General features: G+C 44.6%; 5 protein-coding genes across 5 annotated transcripts, besides 20 other annotated features; 2 read left to right on the forward strand and 3 right to left on the reverse strand.

Moving 5' to 3' along the window:
* The first annotated feature begins 580 nt into the window (after positions 1 to 580).
* Positions 581 to 610: a microsatellite.
* A 389-nt stretch (positions 611 to 999) lies between these two features.
* Positions 1,000 to 1,032: a microsatellite.
* A 707-nt stretch (positions 1,033 to 1,739) lies between these two features.
* Positions 1,740 to 2,462, forward strand: FPSE_02659 (uncharacterized protein; the record flags this gene model as incomplete). The annotated part of the gene is made up of 1 exon (XM_009255778.1): positions 1,740 to 2,462. The coding sequence occupies one exon, from the start codon at positions 1,740 to 1,742 to the stop codon at positions 2,460 to 2,462; it is 723 nt and encodes a 240-aa protein (XP_009254053.1).
* Positions 2,463 to 4,644: 2,182 nt separating this feature from the next.
* Positions 4,645 to 4,699: a microsatellite.
* Positions 4,700 to 5,571: 872 nt separating this feature from the next.
* On the forward strand, positions 5,572 to 7,389 carry FPSE_02660 (uncharacterized protein; the record flags this gene model as incomplete). Its single annotated transcript, XM_009255779.1, has 1 exon — positions 5,572 to 7,389. The coding sequence occupies one exon, from the start codon at positions 5,572 to 5,574 to the stop codon at positions 7,387 to 7,389; it is 1,818 nt and encodes a 605-aa protein (XP_009254054.1).
* Positions 6,508 to 6,580: a repeat region.
* Positions 7,390 to 9,060: 1,671 nt separating the features above from the next.
* On the reverse strand, positions 9,061 to 11,377 carry FPSE_02661 (uncharacterized protein; the record flags this gene model as incomplete). The annotated part of the gene is made up of 2 exons (XM_009255780.1): positions 9,061 to 9,094; positions 9,147 to 11,377. 2 exons carry the CDS (start codon positions 11,375 to 11,377, stop codon positions 9,061 to 9,063), a joined length of 2,265 nt encoding a protein of 754 aa, XP_009254055.1.
* Positions 11,378 to 11,866: 489 nt separating this feature from the next.
* Positions 11,867 to 11,952: a repeat region.
* Positions 11,953 to 15,101: 3,149 nt separating this feature from the next.
* On the reverse strand, positions 15,102 to 17,753 carry FPSE_02662 (uncharacterized protein; the record flags this gene model as incomplete). The annotated part of the gene is made up of 1 exon (XM_009255781.1): positions 15,102 to 17,753. The coding sequence occupies one exon, from the start codon at positions 17,751 to 17,753 to the stop codon at positions 15,102 to 15,104; it is 2,652 nt and encodes an 883-aa protein (XP_009254056.1).
* Positions 17,754 to 19,144: 1,391 nt separating this feature from the next.
* Positions 19,145 to 19,198: a repeat region.
* Positions 19,199 to 19,864: 666 nt separating this feature from the next.
* Positions 19,865 to 20,077: a repeat region.
* A 37-nt stretch (positions 20,078 to 20,114) lies between these two features.
* Positions 20,115 to 20,160: a repeat region.
* A 3-nt stretch (positions 20,161 to 20,163) lies between these two features.
* Positions 20,164 to 20,318: a microsatellite.
* A 56-nt stretch (positions 20,319 to 20,374) lies between these two features.
* Positions 20,375 to 20,406: a repeat region.
* A 23-nt stretch (positions 20,407 to 20,429) lies between these two features.
* Positions 20,430 to 20,529: a repeat region.
* Positions 20,470 to 22,139, reverse strand: FPSE_02663 (uncharacterized protein; the record flags this gene model as incomplete). Its single annotated transcript, XM_061988434.1, has 10 exons — positions 20,470 to 20,475; positions 20,537 to 20,541; positions 20,900 to 20,908; positions 21,041 to 21,049; positions 21,213 to 21,219; positions 21,303 to 21,309; positions 21,952 to 21,964; positions 22,021 to 22,036; positions 22,100 to 22,103; positions 22,136 to 22,139. Coding segments are annotated over 10 exons (80 nt in total), but the record flags the coding sequence as incomplete, so codon positions are not given.
* Positions 20,578 to 20,617: a repeat region.
* Positions 20,937 to 21,186: a microsatellite.
* Positions 21,264 to 21,510: a microsatellite.
* Positions 21,515 to 21,602: a repeat region.
* Positions 21,842 to 22,016: a repeat region.
* Positions 22,038 to 22,073: a repeat region.
* Positions 22,078 to 22,228: a repeat region.
* A 5-nt stretch (positions 22,229 to 22,233) lies between these two features.
* Positions 22,234 to 22,270: a repeat region.
* Positions 22,271 to 22,273: 3 nt separating this feature from the next.
* Positions 22,274 to 22,438: a microsatellite.
* Positions 22,439 to 22,443: the final 5 nt, after the last annotated feature.

Here is a 22,443-nt window from a genome sequence, read left to right on the forward strand (position 1 = left end):
TTACCCCCAACATCACATGGCAAGGGGCCTGTCTGCATGTGCTGATGTGGCACTATGATTCGAACATGAGCAAAACAGCGACCCTTTGAAGGTGAAGGGGGTCCCATGTCTAGGTGGCTTTTGTAGGTAGATACATACATAGATACATACATATCGTGAGTAATAAGCAGACGAAGCAAAGTATGCTCTGCAAAGTACGGAGTAGTAACATCAAGCGTCAACAAGCAGAGACGGGATTTAAATCCCCCCCAAGGTCGTTTCCCGCGTGGTAGTGTAGAAGCTGATGCCAGGTGGTGGTCTATCCTTGAGCTGAGAAACCTCGAGCCATCGGTAATTATCCAAGTTTAACTAATAACGGCCAGCTGAGCTCAAGTTCAGGGGGTCAGAATGAAGGGAACTCTATTTGGCTGAAGTGATTCAACCAAAATGAGAGATCTGCAGTGGAAAAAGTCAACAAGATGACAGACAAGCCATGGAGGGAGTCCACTACTGACATCGACATCGACAACCCGACAACCCGACAACCCGACAGACTGGACTGTGATTATTACCGACGACGACTCAGTGATGCAAGGGCTGTTTTGATTTAATTTGATTTGACTCGACTTGAGCTAGACGAGGCGTGTGTGGAAATAACAGAGGAATAAAAGAGAGCTAAGTTAGACTCAACTCACCCTTGCAAACCTGGGATGGAACCGACATGGGCTGATGTGCATTGCATTCATCCATGTAACCTGCCAAGAAGCTACTCATTCGTAGATGAGCCAATCATCAGCCATCAACAGGACACAGTTCCACTTACACCACAACTTGGGACCACCCTTGGACACGCTGTCGGGTTTAGAGACCCGGCTCTCGGTACAAACGCTGCACTCAGAAGGGGGCTTGATTGCTCCGGCAGGACGGGCGCACATGGAGACTTTTGATAAGATGGGGACCGACGCCTTCAGTGAGTCGAGGGCATCAGAGACAAGACTCGGTCTAGCCAGTTCCAAAAGACCCAGCCCAGCCCAGCCCAGCCCGACCCAGCCCTGGTGGTCAAACAGAAACAAAGAAATACCAGTCAGTCTCCTTATGGGCGGTGTAAAAAAGCAAGGAACGGCAAGACTACTCTCTACTACGTTAGCAGAAAAGAAATAGGCCTACCATCCTGTCGGATCATCAAGCTCAATATGTCCTAGATAGCCTATAGCACCAAAACTACTTGTTACTATTACTACTCAGCGTTCCATGGTCCTGCTCTACTCGGACTCGTCTCCTCTAACCCTTCTAGCACTACCTCTTACCACTAAACCTAACGATGCTAGTGCGCCTACATACACCACCACTGTCTACTCCACCCCAGTAATGAAGCGGCGTCAACGCCTGTTCTTCCACCTTAGTTAGCGCAACGCGGATGCCTTCATATTACTTAGGCCGGCCTGCTCGCCCCTGCTCTTTCCTGATTGTTTCCATCTTTGCTTCTACCTCTACTTCCACTTCCACTTCCACTTCCACTTCTACCAAACATTCATCATTTGTCATCTCCATATTTCATCAATCAATCATTCAATCGCCAACTTCCACGACCGCACTCTCTCTTCCGTGTATCCTTTGTCCTTGATGGGGCAGATCATCTCCAGCCTCTAGCTCGAGCCATATACGAGCCTCACACAGCACGTCACCAGAGAGATACGCCTGCAGAGGCAACACAGCAACAACAAGATATCACTACTTCCACTTCGACCACGGACATAACAATGTCGTCCGAAAAAGCGACATCGACTCATTCACCAATATCGCCACCAGGCTCACCCTCATCCACGCAAATCCAACCCCAATCAATTGATGTCCTGGCATCTCGACTCGGCAACTCATCTTTAAGTCAATACCACCAAGACTCTACTCTTTCAACAGTAACCCCCCCGGAATCTGCCCTCTCGCCTATCTCATTACCTGACGACAATGTCGTCAACATCTCCTCAATGCTCCCGCAGTATCACTCGAGGTCAATGGAGATTGATGCCGACCATGACACCAACATGGCGACATTACAAAACAACTCCACCTCAGAGAAACCCACGACCTCCATAAACCCGCCTTTCGATCCCTCCTCGCCTATTGCCGTTGATCCCACTGCGCTTGTAGAAGTCCCAGCAACTATCGTCACGTCAATGTACAGACCCAATGCATTCGGTGGCTTCGAAGTAGATGAAGGATACTGTGAAAATGACGACGACTTCTCGTGGCTTCCATCAGTAGCGTCGCTGAGAGCGGCTAGCACACCAGATGGGGTTAAGAAGCGGTATGAGTTGGGTTACAGGCGATCAATCGATGCTGCAACTCGCTGCCGCAATACTATCCACAGCGCCCCGCGGATGAGAAGACGTGATAAGAAGAAGAGCAAGCATTCTCAATCGACCGTAGGATCTATACGGTCACGCTCCGATTCCCAAGCCTCGTCAATGATTGCGGCTCAGTAGAGCACATCGATATTGCATTTGTCACCGGCGTTTTTGCTAGACGCTGGCGGCATGGCCGAGATCGTACCCGCTTTGAAGGGCTGGTCTACGATGCGGCGGCGTTAACATTCTATGAGCATTTTCATAAGCGAAGCATCCGCCCTCTCGGGACAGAACCATGGATGGGCTATGGCGTTTTTTATTATTTTATTTTCCCCAACATTTTGAGATTTAGACTGGTTGTCTGTTTTATTTATTACTCTGGGAGTTTCACAGCTTGGCGTATGGGGATCACGACAAGGAGCATATTTTGTTTTATCAAGGATCATGTATACAGCGTTTGGACTCGGACATTGCTTGGAAGACAGAACTAGCATGAGGCGCGTCACGACAGGAGAATCCCCGGCCAGGGTTCAAGGGTCCCAGCCAGGAAGCCGGGATAGCCACACATTACACTACATTGGTTGTGCGACCAAAAAAGGGTCAGTGTTGGTGTTTGTATCATCTTGTACTTTAGCAGAGTATCACACAACGTTTGGTATTGATGGACCAGACGACATCTCCAGAATGGCAATGGAACGAATACATCAAACATGCGGAAAGTCACGCAAAACACCAAGCAAGTATCATGTGAATCTCAAGTGGTGACGGCATAGAAGTATTGACTCTATCAAGACAAGAGTGAATGTTTTGTATCAACACGGGGGAGAAAATGGGTGTAGGCGGGTCGATTCTGGTGAGGCCTTTGCTGGGGTGACTCTTAAACTTTATCGGAACACACGGCTGGTGAAGCCATCACCAACCGGGCCGGGCGGGTGAATCCACTGAAAAATCAATCAAGTGATCCTGCCCAGCATTCTTAAGATAAAAAGCCCGGCAATGGCGCCTTGATTTGACGCGAAATCCTGTTTACTCTATCACGGCTCCTCCTGCTGCTCCTCCTCTTTTGTGCCGTCGCGCCATATATCCACATATCCCGTCAGTCAATCGCACACATCACATCGTACGACCCGCAGGTGAATAGGCTAGTATAAGAGTATTTTATCAGTTTTCAGTAAAGCCTCTCAATAGTCACGGCTTGGGGGGGGATAGCGAAAAGCTTCAGACTCGAAAAAGCAAGGTTCATCGGGCCAAGATGGTCTGGGCACGTAACGTGAGTAAGGACAAGTTAAAAAGAAGAAAAAAACCCCCGATGTGGACAACGGCGAGAATGCCAGATTCAAATTCAGGTAGTTTAGTGAGGCCTCATGACAAAGTGAGTCCGAACGGTATACAAAGACTTGACTCAACAAAAGTGAAGAAGAGGAGAAATTCGATTTTTATTATTGTTTACTATGGGTCGTTGATGAGGTGATGATTGTGGTTAAGACATTTAAATGGTGAAGAAACAAAAAAGAACATTCTTGACGTGAGACAGGTTTACGATTTCAATTAAAAACAATTGAATACATGGGAAAATAACTGCCTGAGTGATGGAAGATTGTGTTGCGGGTCGATCGGAGCATACGAGATCCCAGTTACTGTTGCAATGACTTTCTCAAGTGGAGAGGAGATGGAGATGAAAATGAGGGGCCGGGAACTGTCAGATCTGGATGATCTCCCCTCCCCTGTAACAATGCAATGCAACCATTTTGGCTGCCGGCCTACAAGGTACAGGGCCCCTAAAATCCAGGGCAGGCACAGGGCAGGCACAGGGCATGGGGGCAATGAGGTCAGGGATGTTGCATGCGCTGTATGCAAGCTCCCGTCCCTAAAACCTTGAGCCCCATCTATGGATTTTGTGATGGAATCAAACAAGGGCTGTGATATGCGCAAAGTGATGCAATATCAACAACAGAGATCTTCGCTTAGACGTCATCAACGTCAATCATTTACTCTCGTCAATCTCTCCTGTCAATCACTGCAAGCTCTACAGAGATCTTCAGGCAAACGCTCGCTCATCACCAGCCGGGCCCAACTCAAAAACTCATTCATTGCCCCCCTTCCCCTCCTCAACTCTGCTCAACTCTCGGCAGCCCATCAAATCAAACGCTCCATACAAAGTGCAAACTTCAATGAGAAAACTACCCACCTCGGGCTAACGTAGGTACACCCGTAAACTCTACCTTAGCCCGCCCCCAGCGCCTCTGCCTCGACCTCTAGTCCCAAGTGGCTTCGGCCATCTAGAGCATCACCACCTGTCCGATGTCAGTCAGGGGGGGTCCAGGTCCAGGTCCAGGTCCAGGTCAGGTCAGGTCAGGTCAGGTCAGGTCCAGGTCCAATGCCAATGTCCAGGGCCGCTTCATACATGTACAGCTCTTTGCCCAAAGATGCCACAAATAAACACTGAAAACCCTGTCATGTTCTTCATCTTGATCATATAGACATACAAGAAGCATTTCTTGTAATTAATCGCCATTTGTCGCACAAAGGGATCGTCCCTTTTTTATTCCCATCTAGAATGGACAAAGGGAGGGGGGTCAATCATCGCTTCATGACACGAGAACCACTCTCGATGGAATGCTCCTTCATAGCGCCGTGCATTCCTCCCACTGTCGCACTCAAAACTGCTTCGCCCAAGTGACAACGCAACGCACGACGTACCGCAGCGCAACGGTCTCGTTGCTGAGCCAGAATGGATTCGTAGACCTCTCAACTCGCCAATCTTGCTTCATGTTGCCGTCTTGTCCGTCAAATTCGCTGTTAGTAAAGTCATCCAAAGACCAGACGGTCCTTGTTTTCCCCCTCGTCGTGTCTCGCCCGTTTCTCTGGTGCCCGTTACTGGCTTGTCCGTTGCTCCATTGACTTGACTTTAGCCATCTCCACGCCTTGCCAGGTCTCGTTCGCTTACCGGCCGAGTCTCTTGTTGCTCGTCTTGAACTTTGTTTTGCTGCCTCTGACTGGCTCCAGCCTATCGCCTCTCTTGTCGCTATCACTCAAAGGCCCGAGGCTCCTTCATTTCATCCCCTCCGCTGCCATTCTTTTGGCTCTCGTTTCATTCATGCCATCAACTTCCACTTCCACTTCGACATCTTCGTCGCCTTCATTGACCTTCTCAGCAAGCCCACGGTGACTCGCTTGGCTGACCACGCCTCCATTGCCACCTTACTCAACTTCTCCCAGTGTAGCCGAACAACAGTGCAATATACCAATGGCCTCCTGGACTCTGCCCTATCGGGTCGAGGCTGTCGACCGCGACCCGGGCTTCTACTGGCAGGAAATCGAAGACGGACACAACAATGATGGATCAGCCGACTTCTTTGGCCAGTTTATCAACTTTGACAGCGAAATCCCTTCCTCCATGGCCGACCATCACGGCCACAATCCGGGCATGCCCACCTTGGCCGATGGACTCATGCTTGACCACCCTTCCGAGTCTACCGCGTCTGCCTCATCGGGTGTCTCGACAACTGAAGATGAGTTTGACTTGTTTTCTTGTAGCTCTCAAGTCGACGCGATAGTCCCCTCTCAGCCTGGATCATCAGCCGCACCTGGCGCATCGCATGATGTTGATCCTCGTAGTCTCGCACTCGCGGACAGCAGTGGACTGATGGTGGAGAAACACTCCATGGTACCTCGAGTCTCCATGTCGGATCCAGAACTGCCTCGAGTTGATGGCATCTCACTTCAGTCTTCTCCTGGTAGACGGGTACCTGTTTCGCAACCGTCATCGCCGACACCTCCCAACACCATGACTAGGAAACCCAACAAATTCGTCGAAGCACTCTCATCAACGATCCGAAAAGCCAGTAAACTCCGAAAGCCCAGAAAGCCCATCGCCATGGACCGTCCGGGATCTCCAACCATGGATAACCCTCCTCGTGCGCTGAGACTTCAGCATCACGAGTACAATGGGAATGATGTGTTTCCCCCGTCGCCAACAACATGCGGGCCGGATAGCACCAACTTTGTCCACGGGTTTTGTGACGACCCCTTTGATGAAATCCCTCAGCAGCATCCAAACAACAACATGCGTTTCTTCAAAACCAATGGTATCCACACACCAGCTGAGTCTCCAGGAATCAAGACTGAGCCTGGCATGTACCAGCCTGAGATGGCAGGACAGGCAGTCTGGCCGCATCAACAACACCCACACCCCCATCCTCATCCTCATCACCCACAGGCACATGCCCACCCCCATCCTCACCCTCATCCCCATCAACAAGCAGTTGCTGGTCATCCTCAACATGCCGTCCCGGTTGTGGGCCCGGCACCCGAAACATGGCCGGGACATGAGTATATGGCTCAGAACGCTCATCAAAGTGGATGGTGGGATCTGAATCTCCTCAATCAGAATGGCGAGTATGTCGTCGTTGATCCCCAACAACAGAAAAACGCCAACCTCAACCTTGCCATGCATGCCCAGCACGCCGAGTTGCCTTACGAATATCAAGTTCACGATCCCAACTCGGCAGGTCTGATGATTCACATGCCACAACCACGCAACGATTCCACGCCTGCTCATGAACTTGCACTCAACGCTCAAACTTACCTTCCTCCACCTCCGCCCATCCCGCCAACCACAGAGCGGCACCGCCCGCCACGAGCGCCGTCTTCTGGAGCTCGACACTTGTCGTGCTCTCCAATCCGCAAGACACGTCAACCGTCGATTCCGCCAACGCCTACCACGGCGCACTCTCGCCACAGTTCCAACGGGTCCGTTGCATCGGCCCGCAGCGCCTCAGGTCGAGGCATGGTTCCTGGCACTCCCACTGCCATGCGCAAACAACGCCGATCACGGGATTCTAGCGGCGGTAGCATGGGAGATATCGGGTTCGTCAACTTCACTCCCAGTGACGGAGGTCTCCTCATGACAGGTGTTGCGCCAAGCGGCAGTTCCAAGACCAAAGCGCGACGAGAACGTGAGGCGATGGACCGAAGACGACGATTGAGCGAAGCAGCCATGAAAGCAGTGCAAGAAGCAGGAGGCGACGTCGACAAGTTGATGGAACAGGGTTTCGCCTTTTAAAACTCAAAATCCAACCTCAATCATTTTTTTGGTTCCTGGTTCCTGCATGAGAACACGTATGTGGCTGTCGGGATTTCCCGCCAGAGTCTTCCTGTCTGCGATTTTGCATTTCATTTGAAAACATTCAATAATGCAAGATGAAGTTCGAATGAGGGGAATTAAACGTGCAGCGTCACACAATGGGGTGGCACGTGGAAAGTTCCAAAGTGGCAGGCGCAAAGGTTCAGGTGATGGTGGTGAAGTGAGACAATCTCCAACTGAGCTAAGACGAGACGGCGTTGAAAGGGGGCACTCACTACACTCTACCACACCACATCACGACAACAAACGATATCACCAATTGGACGACAGAGTTCCTTTTCTTTCTCTGTCAAATTCCCATTGTCACAAGACGACGACGGCGTTTTCGAAATACTCTTCTTTTCACTCTCTTCAATCTATTTCACCCTGTTTTATGGAGCCTCTGTGCGCTAACACCTGAGAGAATCCTCTATCCTCTCTTCTCTTCTTTCACAACCGACCCTTCCCTCAATCTATTTATTCCCTTTGTTCAGATCTTTTTCGATCTCCCAACTACTGCGGCAAACTGCCCAGAGACATCACTGCTCTCTTGACTTCCTCAAGTTCATCTCTCTATTTCTGTCTATTCCCTATATACCATTCTTGCTGTATCATTAGCCATTCCACAAGACCCATTAAACGGTCTTGGTTTTTCATTTTTCTTCTTCATCTTTATATCTCAAAGCCTCTCGTTTCAAAACGCAAAGCCTTGTCAGTTTCCTGAGTCATGGAGTAATCGTTGTATTTGTAAAGGAAGGATGGGAGTGGAGGCTGGGTTTCTGGTGTTTCCTCCCTCAACATGCTGGTTGTTGTAAAGAGGATGTCAAAGGGTGTCGATAGGAATGGGTGGCAGGTATCCAATTGCTGCAAAGGCTGGTTTGGCAACGCAGCCAAGTAGGTAGATTCAGGCTTCAAAAGTGAATTACTCTCTCCATGGTCGACCTTGGAGATCACAGTCGCTTAAAAGACCTCTTCCATAGATACAATAAACAAAGTTACACACAGTTTCTCAAACTATCTTCAAAGTCAATAGATATAAGCAAGAAATACCATTCAAGAAATGTGCCCAGCAACGGGTGTAGTAGGCATGTAGTTATTGTAATCTTGTTTTTTATTTGTGTAACAACGGTGAGAGACAAATGTCCCATTACCGCGACTGAATAAGTCGCAGCATGATTCCCGGATATCGGATATAAACTGATCGCTAAGTCACCTCAGCTCAGTAAAAAAAGCACATTCCTCATCCCTTCCCGATACTGTTTATATATACAAAGCAAACACTCGTAAGAGTACTAGGGTTTCGACAATCGCCAACGCCAAGTCTCGTTGCAGACGCCATCGTCATGCTCCCGACAAAAGAACCATCCAAGAAAAAAGGGAAAACAAACAAAGGAAGAAAACACGATCTTAGCGTGGGTAATGTAAATTACTGGCTGTGAGCCCGGAGCTCACTCGCGTCATCCACAGCAGAAATCCTGAAGGCTTTGTCTGCTGGGCCAGCCTCGCATAGACCAAGCTGCGTGAAATGCAAAGTCTACCCCCTTGAGAATAGTCTAGTTGAAGCTCTCATGAAATAAAAAAGATAAATAGGTTCCTCTTTAGTTAAATCAATTAGTGCTCGTAACCAGCACCGCGCTGCCAAGGACTAGAAAAGAGTTAGTTAGAGCCAAATAGCGAAATGATTTGCAAAGGCTTACCTGGCATTGTTTTGTGACCTGTAACCGCCAGGGCTATTGTTGTCTGCCGACCTTTGTTGAGACAGGTTTGAGTTTGACTGCTGGTAAGGGTTTGGTGACGCAGTACGGAAGGGGCTTGATGGTCGTCCATCAGCCGGGAAGAGTGGCATGGCTGGGTTCACAGGAGAGCGAGGGGGCGCGTCGCCCCTTTGGAACGATGCTTGAGATTGGTTGTTTGGCTCAGCTCGTCTCGCCAAGCTCTCGGATGAAACTGAGTCCTCTTCGTCCAAGTCAAGGTGCTTGTTGTAGCCAGACTTATCGCCTCGAGCAGTGGCCGCTAGAGCGTCGAGCTCGGTGGTGGCGTTGACCTGTGTTTGCGACTTCATGAAAGAAGCACGGTCGTCGGCCATGAATTGGTATCGAGCATCGGGGTTCTTGCGGAAGAACACCAAGGCGGTCGAGACGATAAGCATAAGAAGCAAGATAAGAGCAAATGAAGCGTTCAAAACGAACAGAACCACACCAACAACACCAACAACTATCTTAGGTAGGCCAAAGACATTAGAGAAGATAAGTAGGAAAATAGCGTTAATGAAGTTGATGGCAGCAATGGCGATGTTGAATGAGTTGGTGGGCTTGTCCATCCAAGGTCGGAGAACAGAAGAAGCGATCAAGAAACCAACTTCGATTATGATGAAGCCGACAGCCTGGGTGATGTCGCTCTTCTGAGCCAGACCCACAAACATGGCCTTGACCAAGGTGTAGATGAGGACAGGGACGATGAAGTAGTATGCAGAGGCTCGGAACTGAACATAGAGGAAACCCCACTTGTTGAGAGCTTGAGGATCAGAGAACAGAATGTAAGCAGGGTTTCGGTGCATGGCAACAGAGCGGCGAGCGATCCGGATGACCTTGCTAGCGCCCCAGCCGAGGGTGAAAGCCATTCCCAGGAGGAAGAAAACGGCGAGCACGACCTCGGCGGGTGAATCCTGCTGAGTAAACTCCCACAAGCAAAGAATGGCCATCTGAGGGAAACCGATCAGGGTCAAACGGAAGAGAATACCCTTGAGAACGGTGAGCCAACCGTTGCGGAACTCGAGGAACTTGTCCTGGGCCATCCACCTCTGACGGGCACAGAGCTCGCAGATGCCCTTAAATGCGGCGATTGCCAGGCAGGTGATAACCACGAAAATACAGAAGAAAGTCAGGCCTGTCATGAACAAGTTGGTGGATTCGATCCTGGACTTGAAGGCAACTCGCTGGATACCGTACACAACATAAGTTCCATCTTCGGTCTGGATGTTGGCACGCTTGGCAAGAGCGCCTGCGGCATTTCCGATAGGCTCAGTGATACCTCGAGGCATCATTGCAGCACTGCGCTTGAAAAGGTCGATGCTGGTCGAGGCAAGATCCAAGCTTCGCTTCTGTACTTGCACTGAGACCTGGCGGACATTGTAAAGAATTGACTCCGGTTTACCGCCAGTTGCTCGCTGGTACCAAGTAAAAATGTCCTGCATGAAGCCAACGCGAATAATACCCATAGACCACTGGAAGTCCTGTGTCCACGACGCGACAATTGGGGGAAGTCCGACGCTGGTAAGTCCGAGAATAGCTTGAGCCTGGAAGTAACCAAACAGGGAGAGCGAGTTAGAGGCAACGTGAGCAGCTGTGTTGGCATGACCAACGCCGGAAACGATGGCAGAAGAGATCAGACCAAGACCAGCGATGATTGCAGTAGCCCACTTGACACCCTTGAGATCAACTGTCTTTCCGTTGGAGAAAGAGGCCTCGACACACGCAACACTCTCGCCGGTATCCGACATGTTGACGTAAACACGAACAGTAGCATCGAGATCAGGGATGTTGTAGGCAATTCCAGGCACCTGGGCAAGATTATCTTTGCCTACAGGCAGGTTAAATTTGAAGGGAATCTTTCCAGAAACCATAGGACATAGACCAGCGAGGTTAATTGAGCAGGGGTCAACCGTCTGTTGGAGGAACTGGTATCCATAAGCCGAGAGTCGAATGTCGAATTTGACCTTGCCTTGAATAGACGATGTTGCTACAGCCTTGACGTAGGCGGAACCGTTGTTTGGTGTCAAGGCGACGTTGAAGAGCGTGGCTTTGAATCCGTTGTCCTTTTGGCAACTGTTGAGGGAGTTGGAGTAGAGAATCTTCTCACCCGAGACGGGCGAGGCCAGAGCAGCCACCGAGGCGATGACCGCCAATGGCTTCATGATACAAGACCACATCGTGACCAGTATTTCCAGGAGTTGCGATTATGATGGCCAGCGATCGAGTCGGAACGTTCGGTCGGAAGGTGGTTGTTGCTGCTTGTGCGAACTAGCCAGTTCTTTTAACGATCGAAATTATACGAATCCGAGGGCGGTTAATCAATTAGCAATCGGCGAAAGCGGTAGCTGTTGGCTTTTAGAGTGCGTGAGGTTGTTATTTGAATAGACTTTGGGTTTGACGGCAAGCGAGTGAGGCCACGGAAATTGGCGAATTATGAACGGAATAAAGCGAAGAAAGAGGTAAAGAAAGAAGTAAAAAAATGTTGAATAGCGAAAGGTCGAGGCGAGAATCGTCTCAGCGACGAGGCGTGGCTGGTATGAGCAGCTTTGGTCGTCTCGTCGTCGTCAAATGAGTTTGGCTTCTGCCGTTGTCGCGGATGATGAATGAAATGGGTTTGTTGTGTGGGGGGAGTCGGGAGGGAAAAGGAAGACCTGCGGCAGCAGACTAAGGGAGAGAAGGAGTGGAAAGAAGTCCAAGGTAGGGGAAGGCTAGAAGGGAAGGCAAGGGAAGGAGCCAAAGGGAGGGATGGGGAACCTGAACCTGGTCGCAGTGGAGGAAGGAGGTACAACCTAAAATGGTAGGGAGGCCATACTAACAGCAAGTACCTGGGCAGGTAGTAAATTGATCCAATGCACGCGCGGTTCGGTACCAGCCCAGCCCAGCCCAAGCCTACGGTGGGTTTTTCGCTGTCCAGTCACTGAACTTAGAGGGAAACAAGGGGGCGGGTGGTCACTCTCACGGGTGCGAACGCGGTGAAGCGGGGACTGGAGTGACAATAATAGGTTTAGTTTGGTGTTGGGGGCTTGCGTGTGAATGGATAGGGGAGTCATGAATTATGCGAACGTGCTTTGTCTCTTGTCATTCAAGACATTTCTTTCTGATTTAGAGACAAACGATGTCTTCTATTTTGCTCTAATGAGTTACAGAACGCTGTAACCACACAACTATTCGTACAATCCAAGGCAAGGCGATGCACAGTAAGCAGCAATACGGTGATGATGGAGCTTTGTCGTCTGCGACAATTCGCTATTTCGTATACCATGGATGTACCGTGGGTAGCCTGTGCTTCCCTAGATTAAAACCTGGAAGGCTGTGCAGGTACCTGGAATGCAAGCCAAGTTCTGGGCCAAAGGCAAGTCAATGACACGGGTGCTTGGCCAGACATGGGGTGACGATCTCGTATCGACTCTAATAGCATGTACTTTGTGGGCACCTCAGCGGCGACGGTCCCCCTGGAAGACGATGTCCTAATTTTGCGACCCTTCCGAGTATAGATATTACACACAGCGTCGCGAAGGAGTACGAAGGATGATGGATGGAACATGGGAAAGGATGTTTCGGGCTGTCCACAAGGACCACAACACATCATCGAATGAGTCGAATTCCGAGGATTACGATTTTATGTTGCAAGAGTCCCATTGTTACTGCAGATCTTGGCACAAGCTTGTACAATAGTTCTGGAGTGCCGATGCAGATCAACAAGAGGCTGGCAGGCTTGCAGGTCTGCAGAGCATACAAAAACAAGAAAGGTTGGGACTTTTCAAGGCATCATTCATACATTGATTTGAGGCACAAACAGACGATTCTGGCTGTGGGAAACAACAAGATTCCCGGTTTTTGGTGGTTCAACCTGCAGTAGTGTTGCCAGACTTTCTGTCAACGACTCAATAAAGAGGTCGCGTGGTTGGTCCATACACCATCTGCATCCTGGTGCCAACAAAGCCGGCCAAAAGCCAAGACCTGGGCAACAGTACTTTGGCTGTAGCAACAATACCAAGGGAAACAAATAACAAACTCTATTACAACAAGAGACGAACAAGTGTTGTGCATCACGATACATACTCTCCGGATGTTACGTCCCGTCGCCATCTCGCATTGTCACGTCACAGGTCGCGACTTGTTTAATTTAATTACTCGAGGCTTGCTTGCACTGCCCCCTTCTCTGGCCCCCCTCTAGTTATCACAATTGGGCTCTCTGACTTTATTTAGCTGCTGACTCTGTAACGCTGCCGAAGTCCGAATCCAAAAGGGGTGGCCCTTGCTCAGGTCCATCCATTTCAGGTCTGTCGAGTTTATTAGACTGCTACTAATAAGGTCAGGCCACCAAAAGACGAGACGACGATGGATGCTCTAGAACTAGAAACAACATATTGGGACGAATTGCGATGGGCAAGGAAAAGAGGCTGTGTTGCCAAAGTACGGTCACCTCGTGTCTTGGTTATTCTTGGTCAATTTCTTGGACTTTCTTGGTATCTCGAGGCAAAGCAATACGAAGTCTACCCGCTGGCTGTGCTACTCTCGGCACGTCCGCTAGGTTCAACAACAGAGACAAATCTTGCATGAATCCAGTAATGTGCTCACTATAACACAATGGGGAATGTTATCAAAAGACACTCTGAAAGAGAAAGTGTTGATGTGTTTGGTTTGGTTCGTTTTGCATGAATCACGCACTCACTACCAAACTCGAGGCTGTCTTAGCAACGCCCAAATTGATTTGATCAATCAACCAAGTCCAGCATTTTGAGTTATCGATAGACTTTGAGAGATCTAATCTCCATGATGATGCCAAGGCTCGCGTTCTTGTCTTCGTCCACTTCACACTCCGCTACTATGGAGTACCCAGGCTTACTTGCAGCGGTCCAGCATCCCTGGACTGGACTGGACAATAATGATAGAGAGAATGGGATTGTTCTTCATTACCGTCATTCGCTTCGAAGAATATTATACTACAACTATGGCTTGATGTCGGGCGGAATATACCTCAAAAAAAGTTAAGCTGCCGCGACTCCCGTTCTATTTCTGGCTCCAAAACAACAATTGAGTTTCAACTCCAACCGTCACCGCTACACATCAACCAACTCTTAACTAACCGTCGTAGGAAGTTTCACAAACAATCTGCGTCCTTTTTCTCCTCCGCCCCCCTCTCATTGGGCATCTCGCTCGATCTCTTGACATTCCTGATCTCCAACATCCTCGACCCCTCACAGCCTCGATATTCAGGGGCACGTATCCCAACAGCCAATAGCACTACACTTTGCACCGTAAGCGCGTACGGACACACGCACACAGAGAGATTAAAGCTCGTCAAGGGGGGGCTGATCTCACCTCTACCGGTGAAAAAGGCGGATATAGTCCACAAGAGGAAAATGTAAAGAGGCATTGTGACTGGACAATTGATACACATCTCAAACATAAGCGTCGAATGCCATCGAGCGGAGTATGGACGCGTCAACTCGAAACCCACCAAGTAGAAACTTAACTGAGTATGATCGACGGGTCCCTTCTGCATCTTGTTGCTCAGCACGTGTCAGAGACGAGAGCAAGCGAATAGTTGAAGTCGTTACCATTCCGGTTCATCATCTTCCGAGTCTCATTTCATGTTTCGCTCGTCGCATACCTCACAAGAGGCCAACTCCCTTGTCTCGGCCCTCACTCACGTTTCAAAAACGTATCTCTCACTATAATACCAAAGAAATTCCAGAAGCATCACACCTAAAGCTAAAGCATAAAATTTCCTTGTCAATGCCAGACATCTAATTTACTAAACGCCAATCCTAAACCCATCCGCATGCTGTCTGATGTCAAAATCTGCCTATAGATCGTCATGCGCAGATCTGTTACCCATAATCATTAAAAAAACATACAAGTGCCGACCGTTGTATTGCGCAACGCCTGAACTAACTACAGCACGTCCCATTGCGCGTTCCACGGATTGTTCATCGTCGTGTAATCAACACCGTGCTTGTATGAACTCGTCAATTCCTCTTGATCCACTCCGCAATGTATCTGTCCATCTCTTCCTGTAAACCAACCTAATCCATACGTCTTGCCATCGTCCAACTTCTTCGCCATATCTGTGTTGCTGAGCTTGGCGGTGCCCACGAAGTTATACAACATCTTGCTCTGATGGATGAATGCCAGAATCGACGCAATCGTGTTGGGCTGTCGCGGCAGAAATGGGTGCCGTCGTCGAAAGAAAACCATGTTTGCAACGACAAACATGTATAGCAGTATGAACAGCGTGGCGCCAAGCGTAATGTAGAACGAGCGCACCGTCTCTTGTCCAGAATTAAATTTCTTATTGTCGTCATCGTCATCACCTTTCCATTTTCCCTTGCCCAGATGCAGGCCATATCCCACGATAAAGTCTTGCCCGTCTACTGTGGCAAGACTGGTCACGAGAATTGTAAGGAACTCAGCCATGACGGAGCCGAACCCGACCAAGAACACCAGAAAGTGCCCATTCAAGAGTGCCCGTAAAGGCATATAAAGAAACGGCAACGCTGTGTAATCAAGGGTAAGGGTCTTGGAATGCGCATGTCGCTTGGAAAGGATGTAGTAAGGCTCCATCATGCGCACCGATGTCTCCATGGCTCCCCAACACAGCTTGAGAATGACAGCTAACGCCGTGACAACCCAAGCAGCCTTATCTGTAATGACTTGGGCGGGTGTAAACAGGAAGGTCGGGATCAAGCCTGCGAAAAGAAGCAACCCGATTATGAAAGGGATGCATCCCATCGGTCGCAACATCAGGGGATGCGGGTGCTCTGAGAGATGAGCTGCATCATCTTGCTCTCTATCTGTTTCGAGTTTCGCACTTGTGCCCTCATAGGGTGCGAGAGAGGAGTTTCTCAACATATATCGCCGACGCTTCAACTTCTGGTGGATATCCTTATGTTTGGCTGTATCCATGTCTTTGAAATCCATCAAAACGTGGCTTACAACAGCCATGCTTGCGAGACCAGCGATGCCTCTCACATCAGCAAGCAGACCAGATCGTCGTGTTTGCAGCACGTAAAGGAGACCACAGCCCAAGAGCGCGCAAAAGGATAGAACGACAGTCAAAAGTCGGGACCACATCGCTGCCACCAATATTTTCTTCTCGTCATCGGGACTGGCCATGCGATCCTTGCGACTCGGTGTCAAGATAATAGATGCAGCTGCACACGTAGGCACGAGCGAGACGGCCATGATCGAAGCAAACGAAGACAAAGCCACCGCATAGTGGCCCAGCTTGATTGCACGGAAAGGTCGCAAGAAACTAAAGCTTGTGACATAGTCGGCGTTGATGGACTTTGAAGCCAATGCACCTTGTTGCTTGGATAGTTGATAGAAGGCCTCCAAGCGACGGACTTCAAAGTCGGTAAACTGCCAGAAAACACCAAAGATAACCGCAACAACCGTTGGCAGAAACTTGACTGCAAAATAAACAAATGTGTCTATATCTTTAGGTTCCGTGAATGAAATAATAGGTTTCTCGTGGAAGGTTCGAAACAAATATTCCTGTACAATAGCCAGAACAACGGATATGATGATCAGCAGCGTCAAGTACGGCCATCGCATTGTAGGCGGTTTCCAGTTCGGCTGAGGGTAGAATATCTCCGTCTTGCCCTCCTTAACTGGAAAAGTCGATCGGCGGAAATCATTGGATGCGACGGTGCTAAGTCCTTCGATACTGCTCAAATCCGCGCCTGGAGTCTCGTCCAATATCACTTCAATCACCTCTCCTTTTCGATTGGCTTCATCCTGGCCCCTCTGTCGAATTGTCTCGGCTCGGCACATGCGCAAGGGCTGGTTGCGCCGAGAGAAGGATCGCGATAGACTGCGCTGGACACTTACGGGTGTTGTCGACAGAAGCTCTTCGTCCCTCATTTTAACATCTGCATGGAAGCCCTGGCCCAATCCTCCTGTCAACATTCCATTGGCTTCCTGTGCCTGCAGTTTCTTGACAAAATCCTCATCGTGTGAGGTCATTGGCCCCAGCGCCGCAGTGACATCAAATCCGGGAGAAACATCGTCGTCCTCGTCATCGTCCTCTTTTATACGGTTGTAGCTACTGGAGTAACCCAATGAAGCTGCGCCCCCAAGCAATGATAGGTCGTATGCTTCTCCATTGTCGCCTTCTTCGGGAATTGTTCGTCCAAGTGAGGAGCCATAGGCAGACATGCGCTTGGCCCTGGATGGAAACCGGGAAGGTGGTGGTCCAGCTGCCGATACAGGCGCGTAAGATCCCCCAGCGCCATTGTAGCCAAACGACGCAGACCATCCAGAACCGGGAGCATATGAGTGTCCGTCATATTCGTTTTGAGGCGGACTTTGGTGACCAGCATGAGAGGCGAGCGAGACCATGGATTCGCGACCGTGAAGTGGAGGGTGTATCGCAGGATCGTAGGGATTGTCGTCGGGATAAAGTGACATTGCAGAGACGCGATGGCTCAAAGGCGCCTGGCTCGTCGCGGGTCTTTGCGATTGCGATACAGCAACAGAGCCAGAAGGATGATATAGCTCATAAGGGTGGAAGGGCTCTTCAGCCCGGTCATCTCGATATGCCATGTTGTTGCGCAACTCTTGACATTGTCAAGCAATGATATGGTATCATTCAACGTAGAATGAGCTCTGGGCCAACGCAAGATAACGGTTTCAACGTTGCCGAGGTGGATTGCTCATAAGAGGTAGGTGCTGTCCGATAGTGGTGGTAGTAGTAGTGGGCGCCTGGGGCACCACGAATTTAGGTACGCTGAAGACGGGCCGAGGCGACTGAGAGTGTCCTGGACTGGGGGGGGCAGTCGATCGAAGGATTGAGAAGGATTTCGGTTATCGAGCGAAAATAAAAGAGCGATATATCGATGCAAGCGAATGATAAAAAGAGACGCAAGGCAGGCAGGCAGACAGACAAGATGAAGAGAAGAGAAGAGAAGGAATGCAAGAAACCAGATGACCCTTGAGAGAAATGGGATGGAAAGCTTCAGCCGTTCAGCCATGAACGACAGCGAATGCCTCCGTTAACAACGTACCATGGAAGGTAAGCATGAGCTAACGCTCGCTAGGCTCCAGCTCCCAGCCTCAGAGGGGTCGAATGTCTAGACTAACCCGATGGCGGATCATTAACGTACCTTCATAGGGCTGGAGGCCTGGTCTGTTCCTAGGAAACTGGGGTATTCCCCATGTATTGCAGGTTTAGACTCTGTTCAACTGCCGTCTTCACGCGTCTCAATCAGGATTCACACTCTCGTGAAATCCGGTAACAAATACCCCATCATACAAAGATCTTTAAGCTCCCACTTTAAGCGCCTCAAACGCCTAGCGGCTACCTTCTTTAAGATACCACCGCGACAATGGTTGTCTTTCTTTGACCCAGCTGCAGCTGCGGTCTAGTTTGCATGCGAGAGCCTTCCAGGACACCCATCCAATCAGCCTTAACAGGCGGCCTCCTTGACTCACTCTACCTAAATAGTCTGGTCAACTATTTAGTATGGACACTGTATACTAGACATGCAAGGAGTGCTGGGGCTTCAGCTTCAAGCCTCACAGAGTCTAGAGGAACGCCTTATTCTTAACCACCGGAGAACTCCACAAGAGGTCTGTCCTTCTCAGCAAAAACCTACACACTTTTTGTTCTCTATTGTATCCTTGCTGAAGACTACGGGAAGGGGCGAAAGGGCACGGTGCCTTTCACGGTCATGTGCAGTGTATCCTGCAGAGATGGGTTATTGCTGCAGTGCAACCCTACAATATCGGACCCCATGAGAACCAAATACTCCCACTGCTGTGGTAGACTGGAACGGCACGCAACCACACTCACATCCGGATGAGGCCTGCCCTGGATTTGATCAGTCTTTTCCCTATCAGGAGCTGAAAATGGTAGGATTTCAAAGTGCATGCATACAGTACTCGATACTGGTGGTTGCGACAGGTTTAACTACATATGAAGCTTACCTCTATTGAAATTATTATTAAGATTATTATTAAATATATTATTATAAGGTATTTATTATTAACTGATAAGGTAAGATTAAGTTATAGCATTTTTTAATTAACTATAAAAGGTTTTACTTTATACGTTTAACTTTATATATAACTTTTATCTATATATATATACTATTTCTTTATAGTATATCCTTTATATATAGGACTTAAAGGTCTTAACTATTATTATAGTTAGCCTTAACTCTATTAACTATTCCCTATAGTAGCTTAAATTAATATAAAACCTTCTTTCTATTTATATATATTAAAAGCAACTTAAGTTTTTATAAGTTAATAGAGTTAAGTTAGGGTAGTTAAATAATAGGTAGGTCTAATTATATTACTAAACTTTAACTTAAGGAATTTAACTTTAAATCCTTTAATCTATCTTTTTATATACTAAATTACCTAAAGATCTCCTAGGGACCTATTATTAATTAGTTATATCTAAATACCTTTTTAATACTCTTATAATTACTTCCCTCTTTATAATTCTAGCCTTTAGAATTACTTAATAATAGCTTTATATAGCTTTACCCTTATTTAATTATAGACCCTATAGAATAGTATAATATATATTTTCTTAATTATACCTATAGGCCTATATATATATAGCACTTAGTAAAATCTTATTCTCTAGATAATAGCTATTAATAGCTATTAAGACTATAAATTATAGTTAACTATTTTATTAGCATTTAATTTAAATAATTAAGTATTTCTTTATTAACTTTATTAAGATCTTTTTTTTTCTTTTTTTTCCTTTTTTATTAGTTAATATCTCTTTATTATTAACTCTTATACTTTATTATTACTTATATTATTTTAATCTTTTTATACTCTCTTATTGCTATTTATTTTATTATTATAATACCTTCTTTATATACTTTTTTTTTCTATTTATTATATCTCTCTTATAAATAGTCTATAAAGTATTAATAAGCTTCCTTTTTATTTTAATTAATAACTTTAATAATTAAATTAAAGGTAAATACCTTTATTACTTTTATATACTTTTAATTAATTATAATATTTATTATATTTATATTATTAATAATAATACTATTTACTATATTATATATAAGGATTTTTATTAAAAGTATTATATTATAAGTCTTATTTATTTTTTAATTTTTTATTAGTTTATTATTAATCTATTAAAAGATCCTTAAGGAGCTATTTAATATAGCTTAAACTATTTATAACTCTTATAATATTTATATTAATTTAAAGTATTAAAGGGATTTTATACCCTTATAGCGCTAATAAATTATTTAATCTTATAAGGATACTATTTTTACTTTTATATCTATTTATAATATACTAATTAACTTATATTATATCTTAAAGACTAATTATAATAGTTTTACCTTTACTATTTAAGCTTAAGAGTTAGCTATTTATTATAGCCTTTTTTCTTTTATTTATTATATTATAGTATATTTTATATTCTCTCTATTAGTCTTTATTATTAATTAGTTCTTTATTTTAAGTTAATAAGGATTATATTACTATTAAGGTTATAAATAATATTATAGCTTTTATACTTAAATATAGCTAGACTTATATTAAAGTAAAGACTTTAATTAAATACTTAAGACTCTTTCTTAATTATATTAATTATACTTATCTTAAGGAGATATCTTTAAAGTGCCTTTATTAGCTTTTTTATAAGTTTAAGGATAGTCTTTACTAGGAGATATATTACCTTATTAATACTAATAACTTTATACCTATTATTACTATATATACTTTAAGATAAGGTCTTATTTATTATAGTATTATTACTATTAGCTCTTTTTATTTTAATTAAGCTATAGCTAATAATTCTATAGCTATTATTTATATTATTAATATCTATCTTTCTATTTTACCTATTATTTCTATAAGTAAAGATTTATTAGATATTTCTTTTATTAATAGTATTAAATTATTTAATATTTTTTTTATTTAAAGTATTAAATTATTTAATATTATTTTAGCTTTTAGCTTTATTAAATATAATAATATTATTATTATTTTACTTATATCTTTTAAGTTAAATACCTTTAAGCTAAAGCCTATAAATAATAATTTACTTAACTTTAAGGGATTTAATAATTAGTTAATTAGTTTTTTATTTAAGGGTCTTATTACTTTATTCCTTATAGTTTATTATATATAGCTAGTTATTTTTATTTTTCTATTAAGTTATTTTAATTATATTATAATACTTTATTATTACCTATTTATTATACTAATTATCTTACTTTTTATATTATTTCTTTATAACCTTATAATATTTAGTAATTATACCTTTTATATTATTTAAGTATTAATTTAGCTCTTAAGTATTATATTCTATAGGCTAATTTACTTATTTAATTAAATAAAACTAATTATTTCTTTTATCTTTATATATAATTACTTCTTTTACTTTTTACTTATTAAATTTATCTTTAAGCTATATTATAAGTAATTACTTAATATAAGGCCTTATTATATTCTATAGTTTAAAAAGGGATATATAGAATATATTATATATATACTTATATACTTTAAGTAGATAGACTTAATATATTTACTTATTAATCCTTTCTATAATTTAAACCTTAATATACTTAAGTATAAGCTTATAGTTCTTAAAGCGCTAGTTTTATATAGATATATTAATAATCTAGCTAGCTTTATACTCCTTTAATATATATCTTATATTATAATACTTTACTTATATTTTAGTTACTTATTATTAGTATTATTAAGCTATCTTATATATTTAATTAAGTATCTTAATATATTTATATACCTTTTATATTTTACTTTTTATTAAAGATAATATATATTTAATATATTATAGATAGTATCTATAAAGTACCTTTATAGGTAAAACTCTAATTATTAAGTATTTACTATTATTATATATAAATACTATTTTATTTAGTTATATAGCTTACTATTCTAATAACTTATTAATATATATATATAAATACTTTTCTAATATTTAATAAGTCTTTTCTATTTAATTATCTATTTATAGGTAATATATAGTAAATAGCTAGTATTTAATTACTTATTTTTTTATTAAGTCTTTTTAAAAATAATTAATAATTAACTTATTTTAATTACTAATAATACCTTTTAATATTTTAAATTTATATTTAATATACTTATAAAATAATATAATTAACTCTATAGCTTATAAAGTCTTTTATATTAAAATAAATATTATAAATTTAATTATTTAATATATAATAATTAATATTATATTATAAGTCTTACTATTATATTATATACTTTA

The sequence above is a fragment of the Fusarium pseudograminearum genome, chromosome 1 (genome assembly GCF_000303195.2).
Source record: "Fusarium pseudograminearum CS3096 chromosome 1, whole genome shotgun sequence".
NCBI lineage: Eukaryota > Fungi > Ascomycota > Sordariomycetes > Hypocreales > Nectriaceae > Fusarium > Fusarium pseudograminearum.